Raw genomic sequence first — 23085 nt, 5'->3', positions numbered from 1 at the left:
CGCTATTTAAAAGTCACTTTGTATTGTAGGCAAAGCAAAGTGCCAAAAAGCCAATATTTCAAAGACCCTAATCAAAGGATTAAAAACAGAATTGTTCTGCCTGCCTATACACATAAACATGTTCCTAATGGACCGTTAATCAGTGATCTCAAGAACACATACAGTACATTGATAACACTTCCATTTAGTCAAGCCGCTAAATTAGTCATTTCTTTTGCTTTGTGAACACTTTTTAAAGTTAAAACTGGAAACTGGAACAATCGCTCACTTGTCTGTGGCATTGTCATTTTTAATTTAATCTGCTGTCGTCAAACATTAAATTAAGAAGAGAGATCCCTAAAACTGTACAAAAATAATATTGACACCACGTTTTGTACCGAAAATGTTTGTTGGGGTAGAGTGAGAAATGCAATCTGGCTCTTGCTACCCAGACGTTGTAGGTGGAAATCTGACAGGTCGAGCTCCACTATTCATATTGGTAATCAGCGCTGGGATTTGTGTTTTCAATTTAGCAGGGTAGGCTGTTGTGGATTAACGTTTATACAAACATTTCCAGGGTTTTTGCAATATGTTCTGATGTTGTAAAATGACGAGGTTGCCAGAGCTGTGCCGACTCAGTTACTAGTTTTTACAGCTCTCCGGAAAGACGGGGTCTGTCAGACGTTAAATCCGGTTGGCCATATGGAAAGAGCTGTCCAGCAGAGATGTTGAGGATGGAGATCTTATCTGCAGCAGAACAAAATAATTATAACAGGCATTGAACATTTGTTTCCTAAAGTCAGCAGGAAGTGACCATGTGCCTAAAATGCTACAAATGAAGCATTTTATTTTTAACAGACTGCGTGTTGTTGACAAATTGTCTAATTATCCCTTGTCCTTGGATAGGTAAGAAAATGTAAATCCCATTACGCATTGCCTATTCAAACTCAGGTTTCTTTAAGTTACGAAGAGCTCAAAACCCATTAAAACCAAAGGAGTATTGTATTCTTGTAAAAGACAATACTATCAGAAAATCTTAACCCCTCTCATGGTAGCGCATATCCACTGATGCAAGTCATCTAGTGAAAACACTTCTAACTAAAATAGTGCCAGCTATTTTTTATTTTAAAATTTGTTTCTACAAATCATTTGAATGGTAACACACTTAAAGTGAGAAGAATGAATTAACGTTTTACGAATCGTTTCTCCTGGATATAATGAAGAAAATGGATACAGCAGACTGAAGACCGCCGGCCGTGGGGATGGAGGCTTTAAGGTTTTTAATGTTCTGGTTCATAAACCTAATCTTGTGCTCTTCGCGTTCCTGTGTGGAGCTGTATACAGGAAAGAAAACGACAACTGCTCCATATCGGTTGCCCCCACTAGTTAGAAAGACAGTTTGTAGTTACAGCTGTTAAACCAAGACCAACCTGGACACTGTCAAACCCTGATCCCCTCAGGTGGCCCAGGAAGATGGTTTTTATCACAAAAATATACAGTATATTTATCTGCGTTAAGCTTGCTGAAACTCGTTCTCTGAGATTCCGTCGTCTTGGGCTCTGTTCTTACTTCATGATGGGACACTTCAAACGTCAGCAGCGTCTATATCTTTTGTTACGGGGCCTTTTTTTCCTCTGTAGGAAGAGGCTCATAAAGACCAGAGTTGTTCACAAAGATAATTCTGTACATGAAGCGTCAGACCATTCTAAAATGTTTTATGTCCAACTCATGCATTTTAAGATTTAAAAAATGATATGTTATATAACCATGTTCATGTATTACTGGGAATAATAATTACAAATAACTTTCCTTCGATTTTATATTAGGATTAACCCCTGCTTTTGTTTATTAATAACGATAGGAATTTTATCGAGACAATTCATTAATTCCAATTTGCGTGCCAAGGGTCTTGTTAGATAAATTATTTGTGCCGGTACTTGATTAGCGCTTCGATAAAAGCTTTCAGAAATATTGGTGGAGGTTGAACTTTCCGCGATTCTGAAACAAGCACAAAGTTTTTTTCCGTGACAACCGTTAATGGTTTGGATTTAATCAGTAGTTCGCGTTTTCCTCCTTGATTACCAATTGATTAAATGGGCCAGAGACCTACAAATCCTTTGATCAGGGCGGTGATCTCAGCCGCAATCGCACTTGTTAACACTTTACCCCCGGCACTTTTCAAACTTGATTGAAGATAATCCTCAATTTATTCAGCGGGGCCTGTAAATAGATCAGTGGGTTTGGTGACACTTCGTTGATATCGTTTAGCCGTTTATTCTCCCAGTAATTTGCTCTCCAGGGGATGTTTTGAAGAAAAGCTTTGGTGTGACGTGAAAGGTATGTTTTTGGAGAATGACAGCGAATAAATCTCTATTTTCATTTGCGTCACAGATCTGTCTCTTAGTTTACTTTTATTTCCAAGAGTAGGCTGGCAGCGTGCTGATAACAGGACAGGATCCTGAAAGCTATATGAATGCACACTTGCATGAGCAGGAAGTGTTCCAGCGCCGCGACTCGAACAGCGTTCATAGTGCGGTTGTTCTTGGTTAAAATCCCCGTTTTGCTTTGACTGGAATGTCGCGGTGAACGTCCCTTTGAAGTGTTCGTCTGCTCTTCACAAGTAGGGCTGCCGTGGAAAAGGGCTCTTGAGCCAACTTCAAGACATTAAAAAGCTATCTAGAACTGCTTTACAACAAGATTTCCAATTAGGGAAACCTGTAGTCATAGTCGAAGTCAAACACACTGCAGAGCTGAAACTGTTTTGAAGCGGCTGGCTGTCCAGACTAACGCGCCTCTATCTTTAAAAGACGTCCACAGATTAATATAACATTCAAAGAATATGGTGTAATATTGGGTATAATAAATATGTACATAGGGAAATCCCTCTCAACCAGTTGCACGTAAGAGAGATTAATACAATCTTCCATACATCACGTTTTGCATTCTTGGTTTGCTTAAAAAAAGTTAATGATGTTGAAATATTCATGCGAAGAAGGATATTGACGAAGCAACCTCTGAATGCGTGCTTTTGACGCTGAAAGGATGCATGGATAAGTTATGGCTTTATAATAATGGAGTATAAACATTCGATGCCTGAAGAAGCAAATAGCAAGATGTCTAGTTTTAATTAACGACAAAATAATACACCCATCTGGATTTGGCCAGAAACTGCGAGATGAACTTGAGACAATACAGACAAAGGCAAGTTTCCTAGAGGTGCTGAAAGAATTGTGCGTGTTTAAACAGGTTTCCTAAGCATAAACTCAGAATCTGCACTGTGTGCCAGGGACGTTTAAGACGTGAAGACCCGCTAACAGCCTAAACAAATGACAGAGGCCTGCTGGGTTTTAATAATGCCATCAATTAACACTGTTTATCCTGGTTCATCGTGTCACCAAGGGGGTTGCCCACTCTGTCAATGTCATCAAAACACTGTACCCGAACATTTGATTTGGTTATATATGCAAAACTCGGTGGAGTCGCGGAGCTTTATAATGACTTGTCATCTTGTCTCTGGACCATTCGGCTACCGGGAGCGACAGCTGCGCTTCAGACTCGGGATGATCGCCGAGGGTTTTCCTACACCGTTGAAACCGTAGCGATTTCTCCAGCTAGCATGCGAGTCCACTGCATGTGGATCTGCTCTCTGTGGACGCTGCTCTTCCAGCCCGGGCGGTTGTTAAGGATCCCGCAGACGGCTTCGGCGAGGCAGACAGAGCAGAACAGCGTGCAGGGGGTCGTCTCGCAGGCGATTCAGAAACTGCACGAAGTATTTGAGATTGGAGACTTGCCGCCAAACTTTCTTCCCCGCAGGAGACCTCCTCAGTTCATGCTGGACCTGTTCAACGCTGTGGCGGACTCAAACGGCATAACCAGGGATCCGGGGATTTTGGAAGGCAACATTGTGCGGAGTTTTGAGGACAAAAGTGAGGGGTGTTGCTTAATTAATTTATTTTTAAAACATATCCAGTCACAAAGAACCTCATACTGTCAAACCACCGCTGTTAGTACATCTGCAAAAATGCATTATATTAAAATAATGAAAAATATATATTAAGCACCCTGCACTTAAAAAATAACATTTTCAACATGATGATGTTTATTGTGACTGAAACTGAAATCATACCTCAAATTTAAAGATTTTATATTTTGATCAAAAATCTGCAAAATAAGAGTAAAAAGGTAACAATTTTGACAATTGCATCAATCTGCCCATGAAGTGAAATAATAATGATTGTTGTCTAAACCCTCTTCCCCTAGTGCAATCCGATCAAACATATCATCTTTTCAACCTGTCATCTTTTGGAAAGAATGAGAAAATGATCAAAGCCGAACTTCGGATATTCAAATATAAACATAACTTTGTCGCTGGAAAACCGTTCGGGCATCGTTTCTGCAAAGTAAGTGCCTGCCGCCTCCTTCGCTAAAGTCGTCAGCGTTTTGTTTTGTGTTCTGCTGAACTATTGCTTCTTGCTTAATTTCAGGTGGATATTTACGAGTCACTCGACGGCGAGACGAAGCCCTGGAGAGGAAACCTGATTGCCTCCCGATTACTGCCCTTGTTCGCCCAGGGTTGGGAGGTGTTCAACGTCACACTCACTGTAAGCTTGCCGTGCACGTTCTCTTGACCCGCTTCTGTTACTGCCGCCGCCGGTGGTACTAAGGCCACCAGCGCGATCGCCGCTACACACGACTACTGCATTCCTACCGCAGCGAACTGCCTCTACGGCAGCTAGCATCAATACTGCCGCTACTACCAACGACGTTAATGCCCCGAAAACTCATCTCTGGGCTCTGAGCCAAGCTGCCCAGCCACGGTTTTGAAGCAGAAGCTCAGGGGTCCTTCAAGGAACGGCCACACGACATTCTTCGATTAATACACAGTTGGCAGCCGATTGGCCCACTGTTACTCTTACTGTTACTTTCACTGCTGCTACCGTTTTCATCTGTGTTACAGAATTAACCGTAACATAATACACTGTAATATATACTTATCTATAATGTAACGAACACATAAAATACATAGATACATAAAATAGTGTTAGTGTATAGGGTATTGGCTAACAGCAGTAAACGTTTATTGTACATTCAAGAGAGGCAGAAGACAGATTTGGCAATTTATTCATTAAACAATCGTTGAACCGAACATACGAGACAACGAGACAATACAAAGCAAACCAATAAAAAAAACCTAGGATCTGTAATTACTTAATATCAGTAAGTCCCACTAGGGGCGCTTTGATCTAATCGCTCTGGGCCCTATTCAGGTACTGTAGAGCCACCTTCGTTCTGGACAAAATACGGTATTCTCATAACACACTTCAACAGTAACTTTCTTTTTACATTCCCAAAACAGGTTTCAAAATGGATTCACAACAGCGATTCCAGTCCTGGTTTCCTGATCGTGACGACCCTGGCCTCAGGAAACGCGCTGGGACCCAGCGTAACGACTGCCGACAGGTACCAGAGACGCGCTGGCGGAAAACGAGCCTTCTTGGTTCTCTTCTCTGATGATGGGAGAAGGGCGTCAAAGACCCATATTTCACATTTTCCAGGTAATTACCCTCCCAACATTGAGATTCTGTAGAAATGCACAAGCTGGAGAAAGGTCCACCTTTCCTTTTGCTGTCTTTCCATTGTTATCACTGGAGATACCGAAGTGCCGTGCACATCAAATTTAAAATCGGGTAATATTTCCCGCCATAAATGTGACTTGTTACTGGTGTGGGCTTTTATTCCTTGCTGAAAACAACGTGCATATTGCATGAATAAATTGCACATGCAGATAGTAATAGCCTCGCTTTGATATCTGGGCGTTTTGGCACAGTATTGAGACAGTTACTTACAAGGCCGCAATGCCTGGGGTTTAATTCCTGCTTGAGGTGACTGTGTGGAATCTGCTAGATCAACGCTGTTTGCATGGGTGTTCTTCAGGTGATCTGGTCTGTCCCTACTTTCCAAAGGCTTGTCAGATGGGCAGGACTGGATAATCCGAAATATTTGGGATGGGCAACTAGTAGTACCATGTGATGATACATGAACTCAAAGGCTGACTAGCCTTCTTTATTTTTAGGCTGAACTAAAAACATGAGAAAAGTTACAAATCCAAAGAGGCCATTGGGCCCATCTAGCCAGTTTGATAGTACTGTAGCTAATAGATCCCAGGATCTCCTGCTAATTCTTGAAAGAAACCAGGCTACCAGCTTCAACACCGTGGCTGGGTAGCTTGTTCCACTCTCCCACAACCCTTTGGGAAAATAAGTGTGTCCCTTTCTTGGTTTTAAATGCACATCTGCATGGTTTCCAATGCTTCATGTTTCACTGTTCACTGTTCATTCATAAGAGGATTTTGAATGCTTGTATCAGGTACAGTTCTTCTTTGTTCAAGACTTAAATTCCATCAGCCTGTCAGTAGTGACCAAAATTCTACACAATGTTCAAACTGAGCCATTAGTAGTGCAATATACAATTTTAACATAACATCCACTGGTTTAAATGATCTGCTTTTAACTATACATCATAACATTTTGTTTGCCTATTTAATTGCTTGCCCATATTGTTTAGAAGATGTAACATAAACATCCTTTTCATAGCCTCTTCTAGCTCAGCATTTCTTTTTTGTATTTACAGTTTGTTTTTACTACCTGCATGCAAAACCCTGCACTTGTCTACGTTAAACTTCATCTGTAAGGTGTCTGCCCAGTTACGAATTTAATCTATTTTTAAATTTGATTTGCAGCTTCTACACTGTTTTCTAAGCCTCCTTGTTTGGGATCATCAGCAAATCTGGCTAGTTTATTAACTATCCTGGAATGCAGATCATTGATATGAATTAAGAAGAGCAATGGTCCTAGAACAGAACCCTGCGGTACTCCCCTACTAACATCACATGCTCTGATGTTCTTTAATTGCTTGGTAGGGGAAATGAGTTTGTGGATCACAGTTGGGTTCTCCTTCAACACCTGTGAAAAGCAGTTCAAACATCACTAGGCTTGTTTTCCAGATGGTGGCAGGGCTTTTCTTAAAGGACGCTTTATGTAGCCTGAAATCTGTGAGAAGGATTTTTAAAAATGCCAAGATGCCCCTGTTATTTATTCCTTTATTTCACAAGGTCAGCCAACTGACTAAATTCCTATTTTGACTCATTTGTTTGAGCAGTCTAAGTGAAGTGTTGGGCAGCCTAGGGTTCATCCTCATGACCCTCTTGTCTGGAGCCTTGACACACGCATATCCTCATCCACCTCTCAAGGTGTATGTTTGATTACATATTTTGGATAAGTTGGCTGATTAAGTTAATATGCATAGTGATGTGTTATTTGCTTGTAATCAGACCAATGAATGGGCTGTTATCAATGTGAGGTAGGCCCATTGCAATGGTGAAGGTGGTGCCTACTGCACCTCCCAGGAGATTGAATGACCCAGCAGGTGCCACCCAGCCCATTTGTTGTCGTTGCATGTGCAGAAGGTACCACCCTCCCCCGTTCCATGGTCTGAGTCTGATCATAAACAGATCAGGTGCATTGTCATGACATTGTTTTTAAAACCTAGTACGATTGACTGAAGGGCCAATCTCCTTCATCATCCACAAGCTTTGGCCACATGGTAGCAGAGGAAGCGTAGGAGCTCCTGCTGTACGAAGTCAACATTTACATCTGAGCACCTGGTCAAAGCATGAAGCACAGAAACAGAAACAATGTTTTAGCTGAAAGAAATCCCATTTAAAGTAGCTTGCTAAGGAGCCATCTGGCAGGTTACACTGTTGACAAATTTCTGTTTTCAGTATCACTTCTTTGTGGTTTAAGTAGAACACACTTGGAAGTCCACTTTTACCACCCAATATTCATGATAAAAATGTAAACCCTTTAGTCTTTGTGGAATACTTTTTCCGAGCACAATATCAATCTTGTTAAAAAGTGGCAGAATTTGCTCCCTTGTCTAAAACGCTGCCTCTCTGTCTTCAGGAGAAAGCACCATTGCTGGGGGTCAGGCAGCCCCTGCGCCAGTCCAGGCAGAGAACGCAGCTTCTCCAAGCAAGACGAGAAGCCGGATCCGGACAGCCCGCGCGGCCCCATTCTACGCTGAAGGGTATCCGAAGTCATGCCAAAGGCTGCCTCTGTACGTGGACTTTGAGGAGATCGGCTGGTCAGGGTGGATCATCTCTCCACGGGGTTACAACGCCTACCACTGCAAGGGCTCTTGCCCCTTTCCACTGGGAGAAGGGTTAAGGGCCACCAACCACGCCACCGTGCAGTCCATCGTGAACGCTCTGAAGCTGTCTAGCGAGGTGGAGATGCCCTGCTGCGTCCCTGACAAGCTGCACTCCATTAACCTCCTGTACTTCGACGATGAAGAAAACGTTGTGCTCAAGCAGTACGACGATATGGTTGCAGTTAGCTGTGGCTGCCACTAGCCAGCAGGGTTAGACGGTGATGACCCTGCCATCAAAGCAAAGGGGAAAGTGAACAACAGACCCACCGAGCTGATTCGCAAAAGGTTTGGAGCATGAAAAACCCCTCTATTATACAGTAGGCAGTTCGGCATACAAGCTGGAAGAAGACCACAGCCATGCTGAGAAAGGCCGTTCTTTCTCTTTCTAACAAGCACACTGTTCTAGAAGATTAACAACATGCCCTGGCTGTTTAGCACAGTTAATGGGATCTCGCATAATAATCTGTTCCCTACTGTTCTTAGCTCATTGTATTTGATTGTTGGTGATTTTGTTTGTTACAGTTTTGCTGTTCGTTGTTTTTAATTTGTATATTAACGAGATGTACATACTGTAAAAGAAAATAAAGGTTGAAATATTAATTATTTTCTTATTTTTCACATGCACAAACACTCAAACATTTCTCTAATAACACCGGCTTTTAGGGTTTAAGTTGGAGACAGTGAACATGATTTTCATACGTGGCTCTGTCAGTCTATAACTATATTTTAGTCTATCGTGCTGCCTTCAAGTAGGACTGAGCCTCACTATTTGGAGTGACGAGTTTATTAACCAGAAAATACAGAGGTTTCCATTATTGAATTATAAACTTATATATTTTTTTGTAACTCCGCTCCGAAAAATAAATTATATAAAAATCCGCAGAATCGAGAGAAGATATAAATATTTCAACGGTTCGATATGCACGTGCCGATAGTCGCGCATCATTTAGGAATGACAATTTTAAAATCCGAAACATTTAAGTATAAAAAAAATTAAACATTTAAGGAGAAGTTCGGAGGGGTAAATACTGTATATATCCATACAAACACAGAGCTATGTTCTACAAAATATATTTAGGACAAAATCCTTTAGTAGTTTGCGTGCGTTTTTAGCGTACACATGTACGCTTCTTTCTCAAACTCTTTTCACTTTATCGAACAGTTTAGACACGATATTTAATTTGTTTTTCTTAACACTAGGTATAATGCACATACGTGTGGTTATTTTAGGAATGTGTTCCTAAATAAAAATAGACAAAACATAAATTAATTCTAAAATACCCCTAAAATATGAATGTAAGCAACTTCCATTCAGAAAAGAAACAGTAAATTAGGGACGGTCACCTCTTTTCTCCCTTCAATCGTGTGAAGTATGATAAAGATATCATGAATAACAGAAGTCATCACCAGTGTGCTTCTGCTAATTGGCATATGTACAGTATGTCCTAGTGTCTATTAATTTGTCCTGTATTTGATAGATAGATACTTTATTGATCCCGTGAGGGAAATTGCAGAATATTGCAAATATTTGGTATACAAAAGATTTTGATAGATACTTTATTGATCCCGTGAGGGAAATTGCAGAAAATTGCAAATATTTGGTATTTATTTATTAGGCCAGATCACATAAAGATGAGAAAATGGACTGAAGAAGTCCAAGTACTGTAGGTAGCTGCGTCCTCTTTTCTAAAAGTCCTGTCTTCTTGGACCACAAAGATCCAAGTGTCTGGTGTCTTTGGCGCTGACCGAGGTGCTGAATCCTTTCTCTGAACCCGCGCCGAAGCGAGCTCGTGAGAGTTCTATTCAAAACAACCGAGATCTACAAATGAGCGTTCAATTATTTTTTTTTAAAAAACGTACCTAAAAGGGAATTATTCGTGTGCACTCCTACTTTCGGACAATAATTATAACAGGGATAATGTTTTGCAGTTTATTTCTCTTCTCTAGCACGAATTTAGAACGGTATTTTTTAAGATAGAAAAAACCACTGACGAATAGAAAAGCGTGTCTTTTGTTCATGTAATTGAGAATATCGCTGTTTTTGGTTTAGATTGCATAATCTATCCGTATATTATATTCGTAATTCTGTTTCTATTTACATATATTATATAAACTATATACAAAGACTTACATAGTTAATTGATTTATCTTTTTTCAGCAAATTGAAATAAAACTCCTCACCAGGAACAGTTCTTTATATACACGCCTGCATGCCATAAATGTATACCTTGCCTAACATGTAAAAGGTAAGCGAATATTCTCCAAATTATTTTAAATTTCTGCATTTACGGCACATGTGGAAACCGTTCCCCCCAGCACAGTTATCTTTGTCCCCCCCCACTCAAATGATATACTTCTATTCTGGATATAAACTTTTTTATTGCCGCTGAGATCTGTCCTTCAGAACAGAATATGAGCAGCGTCTGCATATTTATACATAACTGCACATGAGAGCTCGGCACTCGCTTCCTCTTCTCGTGTTAATGGTCTGCCGGTTTATTTCCGCGGATGGAGATGCATCCGAGAGGCGAAGTCGCGCAACACCGGCGAAGGGGTCTCCCACCCCTTTAAGGGCTCTTCCCCGTGTCTCTAACACGCCTGTAACATTTCCCTGTACCGATTGCCAGCCTTTATGAAATATTCAATTTCTGAAGTCTATCCAAAAAAACAATCAGCCTCAAGATTGTCTAGACAAAACACAGACCAAAAGTTATCAACAGTTGCTCGATTTCAATTTTCTGACGCATCTTACCGAGGTCATAATACCAACTTTATTTTCAGCGGTGCATAAATTAATTACACGCATTTAATAACCAAAATATCATTATATTCCCCCCTTAATATCATAAAGCCATTACTCCGGGGAAGCACTTAATAGCGCAGGGGGCCGTAACAGGCTATTATCCTTGTGTAATGCTATTAGAGAACCAATTATGCGCCATTATACCTGTTTTTTTTTTTGCCGTTTATGTGATTTCGTCCAATCCCGCCCCCGACTTCAAAATTTCAGCTGGTACTTAGAGCCTAATTTTCAGAAGGCAGAGAAACGACGATCTCTCTCCACCGTGTCCCTGATGCGTTTTAAAAGTAATTGAAAGGGTCCCGCTGCATATCATTTGCAGGGGAAAGCGAACATAAATCCGAGACCCCTTGCTGTGAACAAAATCAAAATTTGGTAGCGCGAGCGCCTGGAAAGTGAAGCCCTGAGTAAAGTGGACCCCCCAACCCATCTAATGTGCAATTACGGGTCTGACAGTAAATTTAAAATCCTGAAGCAGTCATCTTGGTTTTAATATAAAAACGAAAGGGGAAAAAAAACGTACTGTCTAAAAAGGGCGTGAATGTTTACGATTTGTGATCGCGGCGCATAGCTCCTGGTAATTGTGGAAATAAGGACATTTTTTTAAAAAATATTGGGTACTGTTGAGAAATGACGTCCTCGTCCACGTGAGGTCTTTGGAAAGCCCAATGGACCTATCCAAGTCACTCACGGAAGACAATGCTGGAAATAATCAGATTAAGGCCAATTATGCGTGAGATTATAAAGGCAAGTGCTGAGAGGCTGAACATGCTGGAGACAGTTATAAAGACATCTGGTCACTCCCAGGGCTGGGCTCTCTTTCTCGCTTTGTGTGTGTGTGTGTGAGAGAGAGGGAGTGTGGAACAGTAACACGCTCAGACGCACAGGAGCAGCTTGCATCTTCCCAAAGGCTATAACAGCGGCTGTGAATCTGCTCCAGGAAAATAGGTATGTACCGTTATCTGTCTGGTGTCTGCTGATACAGTAGATACGTAAATATAGTACACTGAAACATTTAATATATACAGTACATACAATTTTGTTGTCCTTCTATGAGCATTTGAAGCGCTTATTGAACAAGATACAATTTTTGAAGTTATGTGTACCTCAGCTGCACCTTAATTCTGCCAGACAGTGTACTTTGTAATCTTAAATATACAGTAGTAAATACCGGGGATATCTAAGGTCTGCATGGCTGGGTTGTCTTATCTGTGAACAAAATGTGTCTCATTCGCGTGTGAAACCGATGGCTTATTGCAAACTCATAAAAACAGTTCCAGATGTTCTCGCTCAAGTTCGTCTGTTATTGTTACATTTCTTTCACACATGAAATGGTCTTTTAGGTCTGAAGCGATACCCCCTGCGTAAAACAAAGTTCCTCACCGGACGGCGCGATGTTTTACTTCCATTGTCCACCGCAGTTGGACGGGGAGTGCTGCAGATCTAATACCTGTGAGTAAAACACCAGCCTGGCTTGTTCTCTGGACTTGATTGGCATCATCAGTACAGGAATACTAACTATGGCACCGAAAAGGGACTCTAGGTTATCTTGATCCTGACGCCAGTTTTAGGATCTGTACTTGCGTATCCCCGTGTCTTTCTTATTTCTCAAGATTGTTTTCTTTCTTTGCATGAGGAGAGCATGGTCTCTTTTCTTTCCAGGATTCCTTTTTGTGAAGTAAGGGAATCTATGCGGGGATTTAAAATAAGCATTTTTTATGTCATTCACATATTTACCAATTGAAAATGACGATTCATCTTTGCCACTTCCAAATGTTCTTTCAGTCTGTGCGTTCCATTCTAAGTTCTTGAATATGCTTAACTCACAAAAAGTGAAGGCCCAGAGCGAATGATAAATTGCAGGTTTTAATCTAGATCTACTAATCATCGTCTTTGTAGGTCACAATATTTTTTCCCACAAATATATTTTGAAAACTAAAATCACGATGTCCAGAAAGTGTCCTCTAAGTAAATTAACCGGCTGTTTGATTCAGGAAATGTATTGCCTTAGAACCTGACGGATCATGTGAATATTATGTGTCCCGGTACCTGAGCAGTCAGATCTGTTTCATCCCTTACGGATGACGTTATCTGATGTCATTTGTTGCATTTCAAAATGGGCATAAATACCTGCAGATTTGGAGGAAATCGCTCTACTGTTGTGTCAAGGGGCACGTTTTTGCCGAAGCTACTGTATAAGACAAAGTTTATTTATTTGTTTGTTTGACTTGCTCTTTGCCACCTGCCTCCCTTGTTTGTAGAGAAGCTGGTTTTGCCCTCAGGCGCCGACCGCTTCTTTTTTGTCTTAGTGATCACAGATGTTTGGTGTCAACCCTCTAGTCGACAATTCAATCTGGGCACGCTCCTCCTTTCTCCCAACTGTCCAAATTAATCTTTTATGTTGTTATTCTAAATATTTGTAAATAATAAATCACCATTAAAATAGCCAAACCGTCTAAATACGCTGTGCCCTGGAAGCAATCTGCAGCCTTATTTGCATTTTAAGGTGTAATAATCTAATATTCTATTGTCTTCACGGAAATAAAGCTTCTAAAACTCCCTCGCTCGTGGCTTATTTTTACGTTTACAATGTACAAATTTATATTCTTGATAAATTCCTGATTTAATGTTAAAATGTATTTTAGTCCAGATAAATCTTGTACTTTTGCATTCAAAGACAACATGTCCTTACTGTTCCTTGACTCAGAAGGCCAAAAGTTGTCTCGGTCGTTAAAAAAAAATCTGCTGTGCTTTACTGACCATTTCAGTGAACACCAGCAGTTTTGGGAGTCACGCTGCCGGGGACTTCGATGATGGTTTCCTAAGAAGAAAACAACGGAGAAACCGAACAACGTTCACATTGCAGCAGGTAATAAATAGCGCTCATGCCCGGCATTGTTTCACTGACACTGGGCGTCAGTTCAGCGGACCCGTGAACACGAGTCATGTGCTGGCCGTTCTGCATGATCCGGGAAACGCGCACAGCCGGACTGCGCTGGCTGCACACTGTGTATAATGTGTCGATTTCCTTCAAGAGAAAACTTGCTGTCTTTAGATGCCCGAAAGGATTTAAAGCAGCATCCTGATTGACCTTTTTATTGTATCGCGTTCTCCTTAGGAAGAAAGCAAAAGTAAAGGTGTGGAATATGTTAGAGCAATTTTTTTTTAATGAGTGCGGCCCACAAAGTGAACGGAGAAAACGGTGACGTGGTTACTACTAGAGACATGTGGATGTCTCGAATCCCTTTCTTGTGAATGGTCTGCTGTCGGTTATATAAAGTTTATGTAAAAACATGGACCAGCCCGCTATTGAGATACTGCGTTGGTCTGAAGTTATTTTTTTTTTCATGATACAGCGACAGTGTCAGACAACAACCGCTGCGTCGCGGCCTCCCTTCTAATTTTAATTTTTTCCACAGAAAGAAAGTTTTCTAAGGTGCGAACTAAATGAAATTAGATTTAGAATTACTTCGAAAATGTGCGCTGCTGCCGACGAGGCCCACATAACAAAAGCAGAACATTCTCATTATTACGATTGCTGTTGTTGATGTTTGTGTTGTGAAAGGCTGCTTAAAGCATTCCGATTTTTTCTTTACTTGGCTGTACTTATGAGACCAATATAAACCACCTGAGGTCAAGTTGTGGCCGTCGGTAGCAGACAATTAAAAAAACAACAACAAAATGACAAAGTTCGCATCCTGCATATCGTCGTCATTTTCCACTTTTAATCGCAGTTATTATTCTTGTGGAAAAGAAGCGCCGCACAGGCCTTCACCAATGGTAAGGGTCCGCCAGCGTGTGGCACAGAGATCACTGTTTCCACTGAAGGAGGCGATAACGGAGACCTTCGAATTTGGACATTCCTGTGGGCAACCATAGTACCCAGAGAGCCACAAGAGCAACCGTGGATTAATACAGTGATAGCAGCAGCATTTCTATGACACAATATTCATAAAAGTCTTTATTATTCGTGTCTCCTGCATACATGTATTTCATTCTATAGCCCTGCGGACATGATCACATGTTTATGTAAGTGGAAAACATATAGGAAATCACATATTGGATTTACGGCACTGTAATACATGTACTTTTTTATGTATGACACGAACTGAGAGATTTATTTAGAAGATTTATAACTTCCTAAAAAAAAGGAACTTAAGAAAAGAAAAGGACCATAGGACTTAAGACAATTGAAAAATAGTGGTGACCAATTCCGACGTTGAAAGGTATTCCTGGATCATCCGTAGTAAGACTGCCTCATCTCTCACGAATCATTTCTTTTCATTTCAGTTAGAGGCTTTGGAAGCAGTTTTTGCACAGACTCATTATCCCGATGTGTTCACGAGAGAAGAGCTGGCGATGAAAATAAACCTGACCGAGGCTCGTGTCCAGGTGAGTAGTTGATCTGAAGTGAAAGATGAGCAGACTACAGAGCAAGGAAACTATTTTTTTTTTTTTACATTAGTAATGTTCAGAGCACGTTTGGCCAAAGAAAGTAAATTAAGCCAATCTGTCATTTTCGCGATGCACTTTAATAACATCAACATAATGTGGAATATTAGATTAGGTTGATTAATCGGTCATTCATAATTAACTACTGATAATGTTCTACACTAATTTGTCCGCGTCTCTAAGGCACTAAATTACATCGATGCTCCATTCATTTCCGTGCCACGAAAAAAAGGAATAAAAGATGCTATGCTTTTAACGATGCAGGAGGATCTTACACATTTCCCGATAATATTATATATTATATATTGTATAGTATATATTATATAGTATATATTATATACATGCCGATATATATATGATGTTACACGGTCAGTACAGGAGGTCTTGCATTTGACAATTTATATTCTGTACTTGTTCTGCAAAAAGATCTGCAGTTATATAAACATGGCCACGTGTAATTAAATTCAATGTGTCCTATATGTAATTTCCTGCATTCCAGATTTGCTTTTGGGTTTTGGTGCAAGCGCAGATTTAATTGTAAGAAATATAATAGTTTGCCTTTTGTTCCCCTGGGTCATCTTACTATCGCTTAAAACCAATGACTGCAGAGAGATAATGGAATTCGCAGCTGTAAATTAGGGATTGTAAACAAATTATTTCTCTCTAATCGGATTACGAGATTCGTATTATTAAATCTGAACATGAATCAGTGGCAGCATGCAGGGATATTAAACTTACATTATTATTAGAAAATAAATTTTCTTTTTGTTGTAGTGTGTAGACCTTCTTTTAAGTGTCAATTGGCCATTGCCGCCTTAAGACCAAACTGCAAATTGAGATAAATGGGGCAATTATAGACCATTCAGAAGGAGGAGATCATGACTTCTTGCTGGAAGGTGCAGGGGTGAGATAGTGTTGTGACAATTAAATTCTGAATATTGTTGTTCTGCCAGCAAACTGTTGTCTTTTATTATGCTGAGTGAATGCTATATATATATATTTGTGCTCGTGTTGACATCATTGTACCTATGCACAATAAGCGCAAGCCTGCGGAGATGCGTTTCATTATTGGCTCTTTCCTATTCAAATATGATTAATGCGTTAGAAAGCCCAGTCTTAATCGAATCTGATGTTGTCAAACAATCACTAAATAGGGAAATAAACGACTTCATCATGCTTCTCTCTCAGAAGCAGGGGAACTGTCAGTGGGAAGTCATTAAAATATGATAATGAAAAATTGCTCAATTAAATGTTGTTATAGCCAATGACCTTCATTCAATTAAGATACAAGAACTTCCCTGCATATGCTCAGCATTTATGTCCTCGAAGTTTGAAAATAAGTCGTCACGTACAGTGAGGTCCAGTCAGGCACCTTCAATTAAACAGGAAGGATAAACCGTTTCTTTATTTCCGGCGTCGACGAGGTAACTGAAAAGGTGACACATTACCGTTGATATCTTTACACAAAGACTATGAAATTGATAGAAATACCTACCAATTTTATCCCAAGAATTTGAGAATATCTTATTAACCCTTGTCCAAGAACGACATTTAAAGCGCATTTAAAATACAAGGGAGAAAAAGTTGTGACGAGGAACAAGATTACAGTGGGTATTATACAGAAATACATAACGCTCTGTGTCTATGATTCCGCACTTTAAGTATTATTCGTTGAAATCGGATTAAATTATACATAGTTATCTTTAGATCTATTTTTATTTTTTCCCGAATTTCATATTTTATAGGTGTGGTTCCAGAACCGGAGAGCCAAATGGAGAAAAACGGAAAGAGGGAGTACGGACGCAGAGGGGGGCAAAGACTCGCTGGGCGAGGGCGCCCCCCCAGCGACCAACATGGCCTCGCCGGCGCCCCTTGAGCAGGGCAGGAACAAGAAAGAATCGCTGGAAATTCAGCAAAGGTGCGGCCGGTCAAAAATCCAGCGTCGAGGTGCACAGTCCGTTCTTTTAGTTACTTAAAGAGACCCATGAGTGTTCTGCGAGTTTCGGGGACTTGTGCGACAGGGGTTCATGCTTGTTAGGAGAAAAGAAAGCCCAGCAGGGAATATGCCTGCGCTCTGCCCGACTATAGCAGGCTAACCAACCCGGAGTGCTGGGACTCATTTACCGTACCTGTATATAGCAAGGCGGACTGGAATAGGGAGCGCTAAACTGTTCAGCAGAGTGCGCAGCTGGAGCCCGGCTTCCGGAAGCACTCCCTGAACCTCGTCGACTCGTCTGGTTATCGTGTCATGGCATTCAGTCCTTCAATTTAAGCCCCTCTCATGTTTTCTTTTCAAGCATAAACAGGACTGTGGGTCCCGGCGGTCCGTTCTTCCCGTCCTGCCTGCCCGGGACTCTCCTCAACACAGCCACGTACGCCCAGGCGCTGTCTCAGGTCGCGACTCTAAAAGGTAGGAGCTCTGCTTCTGGCCTGTTAAAAGTGACAGTCGGGCGCCATGCTTCAGCCACTGGCCCAGCGATAACTGACCTGCTTCCAGTTTATTGAGAAGCGATATCGGTGAGAAGAACCGAAATATTGTAGCAGTTGTGGCTGATTCTCCATTTGATGGTGGCCCAAGTATTGATCACTTACTGTACTGTAATCTGTGAAATTGAAAATATAGACAATAACGAATAAATTGGACCCCAAGGCTGTGGATTAGTCACTAAAGTGATCATATATCCTTATTTAAACAAATTGAACTCACTGAAGAACTCGAATAGGTCTAAGTGAGGCAGCCCCACATTGAAACATGAATAGCTGGTACCTCAAGCCCTGTGGTTCTGTGCAGTGTTAGCAAAATAAAGTGCTTTAAAAAGAAATAAGATGACAATCAAACGAAGAATGGTGCTATTTGTCAGCTCCAGGCTCCCATATCAAGTGTGCTGTTTTGGTTCCTTAATTCTGTGTGGTGTGAGGTGTGGTTCCGGTGATGTAGTGCTGAAGAAGGGTGCTACTGTATGTACAGTACATCTAGACTAGAACAGTCAGTTCTCGGGCAGAAAGGCTCTTTTAATGATTCAAGAAGTGGCCTTATTGATCATGTTTTCCAATAGAGTGGGTATATTAAACTGAATTAGGAATGTTGCTGTTTGTGTTTGTAGCCAACTCCTGGGCAGAAATGTGACTGAAATAATTTTCTTAGGATGCGTGGGAGTCCACAGCCTGACCAGGCTGACTCTAAAAAGTCTCCTGCAGAGAAAAAAAAAAAACAGCCCAGGGTAGAGCCTCCACAGACTGCCCTGTGTAAAAGGCTCTGTTCGCATCCTAGCGGACAGAAGCTTCTGTGCAGTCCGTCTCGGAATTTCCTGCAGAGTGGGAAGAGAAAATGCCCTGTGCTGGTCAAAGCCATTATCAGCCGCCCTCATCACTGTCTTCATTATCCTGGTGTAAGTGCGACCGGCACTCTGTGGCATTACGCGCGCTGCAGCTCTGCTCTGCTCTGTGTCCACTCAGGGGGGCCCCTCTGTTCCTGCTGTGTGCCCGACCCGATGGGTCTGTCCTTCCTGCCCACCTACGGGTGCCAGAGCAACCGGACGGCCAGCGTGGCGGCTCTGCGCATGAAGGCGCGGGAGCACTCCGAGGCCGTGCTGCAGTCCGCCAACCTCCTCGGCGCCGGCGGCAGCCCCAGTCCCAGCCCAGCGGCCAAGCCCCCGGCCCAGGACGGCGGCGGCGGCGCCGACAAGCCACAGCGCCCCAAGGACCAGCCGGAGAAGAAGAGAAACTTGTGAGCGGGACCAGCGCGCGGGACAGCATCACCGCACCAAAATGGCCCGCGCAGAGGACCCTGGAGAGCAGGACACCAGGGGGCGCTTATTCCTCCCCCGGACAAGCGCACCTGTTCCCCGGCGGCTTCCGGATTCGAGAAGACAATTCCTCGCGTGGGACGATTTTCGTTCTTCCGAATGCTTATTTATTAGTGAGCGAGTCCCTCCCAGTATTGGGCCCTTCCTAATTTAAGTGTAACGGCAGTCAATTCCAGTGGACCATGCCTGTAAACTGGTTTGCAGAAGCAGATTTATCCAGTCAACCGGACACTGTCTTAGCGTTGGTTTAGTTTGTATTCTCACAAAGAGGAGAAATTGGCAGGTCTTCCACTTCATTGAACTTCGTTTCGTCAGTTCAACTTCAGTTCTGGGATATTAACAGTTCGGCTGCCATCCTGGAAGTTCTGGTGTGTTTGAGGCCCTCCATTACACTATGTGGGCCCTTAGTCACCAGCTGTACAGATACTTTACCTCCACAGCCAGTATTTCTTAGACATCCTGCAGCCTCTTACCGAAAAAAAAAGCAGCTGACAGATGTGCTGCTTATCACTCAGTATTGCAAACTGGATTTACTGGTCCCATTCTATAAAATGGGCAGTGCGTTTCTGTGTCAAGAGAGCTGAATATTGACGTTGCTTTCTTCCTGTTAGTTGTTGTCAATTCATACTTGTTTTATTGTTCCAGGATGATTTTCTTTTTGTAGAGAGTTGTGCTTCACACATGACATCTGACAATTATGAATATGCAATGTACCATCAGCTCAGCGATATGTTCTCAATAGCCAGGCTTTATTCCTGTACTGACATGTATTTTAAAACAATTAAAAAGATGTAGACATTTATGTACATCTCCTGTAGCCTATTGCTTGGGCCATCTGGCTCTAATTAATTATTAACTTATTTCCCTGTACACCTAGAAAAAAATGGACTTATTATTTATTTACTTTTAGGACCTCCACTTATTATTCCTTTTAAAAAGCTACCTTGTCATCCTGTTAAGTGTGCTTCTTCATTTTATTATTATTCCTTTTGTAGATTTGTTTTACATTGCTACAGTTAAAATCATAAGACAGCTACTGTCTCTATTCTTCCCAATTCATTCAGTTTGATTAAATTCTTCCATATTCTTTTTTTCAGGAAAGGAACATAAATAAGAGAATGGTTGAGCAGATTAAGAATACTTAACAGCATTGCATATGAAAAGTAGTTAGGCTGATTAAATTTTGTGTCCTTGAGGATTTTCAGGAAATTACTTTTGATCGTCAATAACACAATTAAGTAAACTACACGCACATTAGCATGAATAATTGATAAGAAATTATGTATTACGACGAAATAGTGATTTAATAATTCATGATGCAACACCCTAGTGACTCCGCAGAACAAGATAACGTCAAAGTCTGGCCTGGCAGGACTGGGTGTGCTGTGCACTTGCACAGACTGTGTGGTTTGGTTGTTTTTCACAATAATCATAAGAATCCTAGTAAAACTAACAATGTGGGGCATGCTGTGGATTTTCTTTGATTCAGATATCAATAAATTTAAGGACTTCTTTCAATCAAATCGTTTTTGTTTTGGGCGTGAAGCCAAGGTTTCTGATGTTGTGTGTAATGATGACCTCTGATAATAAACCAGGCTGGTGCATCACAGACCACAATTTGAGGCTGTACCTCTGGATTGTTTGTCATTACTCAGACCAAACTGTTTGTGAGTTAATGAGGTATTTTTTTCTTGCAACATTTATCTTTGAGATTTGAGATCAGTAAAAAGCAACAAGAAGCTGGTGCCCTAAAGTCCAGTTACTTAGAAACCTTCCGATCGTAAGCAGGCCTCTTGACTTGGACAATGAAGCTTCTAGAATATGAGCTGAGCAAAAAGCCAGGAGGTTAATTTTCCTTTTCGAACAGTGCCCTTGCGTCTTTTAACGTCTGCTGAATAGACACTCTTTGAAAACTGTGCATCCGTTGAAGGTATTCTCTACTCCTGGGCTATCTGTGTAACACTGGGGAAGAACAAAAGACCATTCAAAAGATTCATTTTTTTTCTTTTAGAAAATACTTCAAGAAGTAATCATATCGCTACATACTTCAAAATACTTTAAAAGAGAGTCATGTTAGATGTATAATGCTATTTCTGCACTTCAAAGATTTTTATCAGCAAATGTTTACTCATTTCACTAAATATTATACTTTTAGAAATTTACCTGACATTTTAAACAATTAAACAGTTGTTTCCACATAGTATATAATTACACTATGTTGTAAATGTGTTAATTACACATTTCACAATGTTGTGCCTTTCGTTCTTCTGATTTCAAACTCTGATTTATAAGAATTAATTCTACAAATTCATGTTTTTGTTTTATCATTTAAATTATAGATTGATCCTGCTGCATAGCAGCAAAGACTGTGAGCACTTTATTCATAAAGATGTTCAGGTTACCTCCATGTTGGGTCTGCGTTGCTTTTGGATTCTTGTGCTTTAAAATGATCAATAAGTCAATCAATTATGCTCATCCCTTGTGGAAATTATACAAACGTAGCATTCTTTAATGCAGTGAGCATCGTTTCTGACTCGTGTTTACACGTATTCCAATAACAGCTTTATGCTTATTCAGCATGAACAAAAGTAAGTAATTTAGAAATTTAGTTAGATTACAGCATTAATTTTAAGCCAAGATATTGTCAGTAATTCTGGCATTTGCTTTGTGTGGAAATCTGATTTAATTATCTGAAGCTTTTTACGCAGCAAAAAGACAGGGCTGATGTTGTGCTGTTCATTGACCAGTCAGACCTTTTTCACGCAGGTGTGTAGACTTCATCATGAAAAGGGGAGGGTTGCTTGTATTTTCTTAATTTCTCATTGCGGGTGTCCAGTGTTTCATCCCCAAGAACCTCCTATTTCTGGACTGGATTAATATAGAAGTTTAAAAACGCCTTTTGTCCGCAGTGCTGAGCCCTACCCATGTGTCTCAGTGCCCCGCCCAGGAACACAAGCAGTAAGGCTCACAGAGTATCTTTGCCTCCAAATCAGCCCAGTTTTCCAAGCCTCCCTGTGGGCACACTGCGATCACTGACACCCTGTGGGCACACTGCAATCAGGACCCCTTTGTGGGCACACCATGTGAGCTGATGTCCAAGACTGTTATGTGGTTGTGTTTACCAGCGTGAGAAACACATACTATGTATTGCATACAGTATATGGCATCATTCATGCATTCTTTATTAGCAGCTTAACCATATCTTAATTTAAGTTGCAGTTCTGTCTGATAGCAGCTGTGTTTTGTGTTACTGTTAGCAGGAGCTGTATTCTTTACTTGGTGGCTTAAGCAGTGTAGACAGTGCTAGCGCTAAAACAACTTTTACTGCTGGATCTGTTGTCTCATGGATTATAGATGTTCGGTTTCATCCTGCAATGATGTCTGACACAGGGCACAAAGGCAAAAAGAAAGTTGTAATGATGGCGGAACTCCTTTCGGAATTTCGAATATTAAATGATTAATGAACAGAAAAAAAATAAAGAAAACAATTGTGCTTTTAACTTCCACTAGAGGGCCTCCAAGCTCAGTTCTGAAAAGCTGGGGCCTCATCTGGGCTGAACATTCTTAACAGATGTACTGCCTTTTAACAACAGATGCACTTCGATTTACTCCAACTGTGTTGCATTTACATTCTTGAACTCGTTTTAAAGGCTCATTCTACCAACTTTTTATTTTGCTCAGCAGTTTCCCCTGGTTAGCACTGCAGTGAATGATCCGTGAAAAATACTCAACGGGTCTTTTTTTCAATGATCGGTTGCCGTTTTATTGCTGCACTTGCTGACTGTCTCCAAGGGCGAGAAGAACCCAGCACACCTCTAGGCCTCTCCTTTTCCCCCATCG

General features: G+C 41.2%; 2 protein-coding genes across 4 annotated transcripts; both read left to right on the top strand.

The window, feature by feature from the left end:
* Positions 1–1976: 1976 nt before the first annotated feature.
* On the top strand, positions 1977–8724 carry LOC102689112 (bone morphogenetic protein 2-B-like). Of its 2 annotated transcripts, XM_015346358.2 has the most exons (6): positions 1977–2316; positions 3793–3905; positions 4240–4379; positions 4464–4580; positions 5336–5534; positions 7941–8724. In XM_015346358.2, exons 2-6 carry the CDS (start codon positions 3809–3811, stop codon positions 8387–8389), a joined length of 1002 nt encoding a protein of 333 aa, XP_015201844.1. In that variant the 5' UTR covers positions 1977–2316; positions 3793–3808; the 3' UTR covers positions 8390–8724. The 2 variants fall into 2 exon arrangements, with proteins under 2 accessions (XP_015201844.1, XP_015201843.2); XM_015346357.2 differs by lacking the exon at positions 1977–2316 and having other exon boundaries at positions 3521–3905.
* Positions 8725–11788: 3064 nt separating this feature from the next.
* Positions 11789–20874, top strand: drgx (dorsal root ganglia homeobox). Of its 2 annotated transcripts, XM_006630315.3 has the most exons (7): positions 11789–11935; positions 12331–12439; positions 13756–13856; positions 15278–15379; positions 17185–17357; positions 17737–17849; positions 18896–20874. In XM_006630315.3, exons 2-7 carry the CDS (start codon positions 12382–12384, stop codon positions 19168–19170), a joined length of 822 nt encoding a protein of 273 aa, XP_006630378.2. In that variant the 5' UTR covers positions 11789–11935; positions 12331–12381; the 3' UTR covers positions 19171–20874. The 2 variants fall into 2 exon arrangements, with proteins under 2 accessions (XP_006630378.2, XP_069044959.1); XM_069188858.1 differs by lacking the exon at positions 11789–11935 and having other exon boundaries at positions 12272–12439.
* Positions 20875–23085: the final 2211 nt, after the last annotated feature.

The sequence above is a fragment of the Lepisosteus oculatus genome, chromosome 4 (genome assembly GCF_040954835.1).
Source record: "Lepisosteus oculatus isolate fLepOcu1 chromosome 4, fLepOcu1.hap2, whole genome shotgun sequence".
NCBI classification, from domain to species: Eukaryota; Metazoa; Chordata; class Actinopteri; order Semionotiformes; family Lepisosteidae; genus Lepisosteus; species Lepisosteus oculatus.
This window is presented reverse-complemented; position numbering and strand designations above follow the sequence as displayed.

Excerpts from the sequence above, each read along its gene's own strand:
- LOC102689112 (XM_015346357.2), top strand. The coding sequence starts at position 3,596 with ATGCGAGTCCACTGCATGTGGATCTGCTCTCTGTGGACGCTGCTCTTC. Across the intron at positions 3,906-4,239 it reads GCGGAGTTTTGAGGACAAAA|TGCAATCCGATCAAACATAT; the intron begins GTGAGGGGTGTT and ends CTCTTCCCCTAG. Across the intron at positions 4,380-4,463 it reads TCGGGCATCGTTTCTGCAAA|GTGGATATTTACGAGTCACT; the intron begins GTAAGTGCCTGC and ends GCTTAATTTCAG.
- drgx (XM_006630315.3), top strand. The coding sequence starts at position 12,382 with ATGTTTTACTTCCATTGTCCACCGCAGTTGGACGGGGAGTGCTGCAGA. Across the intron at positions 17,358-17,736 it reads TCGCTGGAAATTCAGCAAAG|CATAAACAGGACTGTGGGTC; the intron begins GTGCGGCCGGTC and ends TTTCTTTTCAAG. Across the intron at positions 17,850-18,895 it reads TCAGGTCGCGACTCTAAAAG|GGGGGCCCCTCTGTTCCTGC; the intron begins GTAGGAGCTCTG and ends GTGTCCACTCAG.